Here is a 2,557-nt window from a genome sequence, read left to right on the forward strand (position 1 = left end):
GCACCTTAGAGATGTGTTGCCAGGTGGAGAGCCTATTGGCTGAAACCGTTCTTAGATCATATTCCGGCAGAGTTGATAACGGTTTGCCGGTCAGATAATGAGCCGGAGACAGTACTAATAAGTCGTTTGGATCTGACGATATGGAGGTAATGGGTCTAGAATTAAGGATACCTTCGATTTCTATCGTAAATGTGTTTAGCTCTTCAAAGGTGAATAATGAATCTCCGATTACGCGCTTGAAATGATGTTTAAACACCTTCACGGTGGATTCCCAAAGCCCGCCGAAATGGGGAGCTGCCGGCGGAATGAAGTGCCAGGTGATCCGACGTTCACTCGCGAACTTATTAACTAAATCTTTATGTTCTTCTGAATTGACGAGAACGTATAGCTCTTTAAGTTGATTATTCGCGCCTACAAAATTAGTGCCGTTGTCGGAATAAATGTGCTCTGGTAACCCTCGTCTAGCGATGAATCGACGCAACGCCGCGAGGAACCCCTCCGAGGTTAAGTCGCTCACGATTTCGAGGTGTACGGCCTTAATCGCCATACATACGAACACGCATACGTACACCTTGATTCGTGTTCGATTGCGGAATTTTTTTTCTTTAATGAAAAAAGGGCCGCAAAAATCAATACCTGTGTTAGTGAATGGAGTGGCCGGCCGTATGCGAACCGCTGGGAGGTCTCCCATTTTGTGTTTAATTGCGCCGGCGTCGAATCGAAAGCATTTCACGCATGATCGTATGATTTTTCTTACTTGATTTCGACCGTCGGGTAGCCAAAATTTTTGCCGAAGAATGTATAGGGTTGTTTGTATGCCAGCGTGATATTGACTCTCATGAATTTCTCGAATGATGATATCGGTTAGTTGGTGTCTGTTTGGAAGTAAAATCGGATGTTTTTGAGCAAATGGGAGAGCTGACATTCGGAGACGCCCCCCGACGCGAATCAAACCGAAATCATCCAGGAACGGATTTAAATTAATGAGTTTGCCTTTCCTCAGCGATCCCGTGCTCAATTGTTCGATCTCCTCCGGAAATCGGACGGCCTGAATTATTTTCAACACCCGCATTTCCGCCTCGTTTATTTCGTCTGCGCCCAAAAATTCGCGATGTTTATTATTCAGGCGAAACCGAAGACAGTACGCAACGACTCTAAGTAGTTTCTGATAGGACGAGTATCTATAAACAATGTCGAAATCGTTCTGTGCAGTTATGAAGCACGCGTTCTTTTTTAATTCCGGTATTTCGATTGCTTGTGTGATTTCATTGGGCCACTCATGTTCTTCGTCAACGAGCCACGAGGGCCCCGTGTACCATGTCTGATTTTTCATAAATTCTTGAGGAGTTTGCCCTCTAGATATCGCGTCGGCAGGGTTACTTGCCGTTCTGACGTGTCGCCATTTATGATTCCCCGTGGATTCTCGAACGCTCACTACTCGATTCGCTACGAACGTTTTCAATAAATGCGGAGGTGTATTTAGCCAGTGCAGTACGATGGTGGAGTCACACCAAAAAATGGTCTTATTAATGTTCATGCTCAATGTACCGATTATTTCGCCGTATAATTGAGCCAAAACTAATGCACCGCAAAGTTCGAGACGCGGAATAGTGAGCGTTTTCAACGGCGCGACTCGCGATTTGGCGCATAACAACCTGACGAGCACATTTCCGGCTTCGTTGCGCGAGCGCACGTATATACATGCCCCGTATCCGACGGTGCTCGCATCGCAAAAACCGTGCAGTTCTATATCATGATAGCCCGTAATCAGTAATTTGCGTTCGAAATAAACTTGACCTATCGATTCCCATTGTCTTGCGAATTCTAGCCACGCGGTATGAATGCTCTGTGGAACCGATTCGTCCCACTGTAAATTGCATCGCCAAACGTCCTGCATAAGTTTTTTCATATACGAAATAATCGGACCTAACAATCCCAGTGGATCGAAAATTTTTGCTATTTCGGAAAGAATAATTCTTTTTGTTATTCTATTTGACCTTCTAATTGAATTGGCTGAATAACATATTGTATCATCGCGTGCGTTCCACACTATGCCCAATGTTCTCAAAGCGCGATCTGCATTTAACGTGAAGTTTGCGTGTAACGCGTTGGAAGCCAAGTCGTTAATCACGCATTCGTTATTTGACGCCCATTGTCTGATGACAAACCCTCCCCGAGCTAATAACTCGATAGTTTCATCTCTGACGGCCCGGGCTTCTTCGATTGTTTCCGCGCCGGTCAACAAGTCGTCGACATATAAATGAGATTTGAGAACATTGGCTGCTCTAGGATACACGAGGGCTTCATCGTCCGCGAGCCTTTGAATGGTGCGGATGGCTAAAAATGGTGACGACGCTATGCCGAACGTGAGTGTATTTAGTTGAAATGTTTTTATTTGACCGTTTCTGCGCCACAAAACGCGCTGGTACCGCCGGTCATCCTCGTGTAACCACACTTGGCGATACATTTTTTCAATGTCGGCGGTAATCACGTAATTGTATGTACGGAATCGGATTAAATGTGAGAATAGTCCGGCTTGGATAGTCGGACCCACCAT

At 45.4% G+C, this 2,557-nt stretch overlaps 1 protein-coding gene across 1 annotated transcript; it reads right to left on the bottom strand.

Moving 5' to 3' along the window:
* Positions 1-46: 46 nt before the first annotated feature.
* LOC108728382 (uncharacterized) lies at positions 47-2,467 on the bottom strand (the record flags this gene model as incomplete). The annotated part of the gene is made up of 1 exon (XM_018456946.1): positions 47-2,467. A coding segment is annotated over exon 1 (2,421 nt), but the record flags the coding sequence as incomplete, so codon positions are not given.
* Between the last annotated feature and the right edge of the window lie 90 nt (positions 2,468-2,557).

Source organism: Mycetomoellerius zeteki, unplaced genomic scaffold (assembly GCF_001594055.1).
Source record: "Mycetomoellerius zeteki isolate Tzet28-1 unplaced genomic scaffold, Tzet1.0 C4465169, whole genome shotgun sequence".
NCBI classification, from domain to species: Eukaryota; Metazoa; Arthropoda; class Insecta; order Hymenoptera; family Formicidae; genus Mycetomoellerius; species Mycetomoellerius zeteki.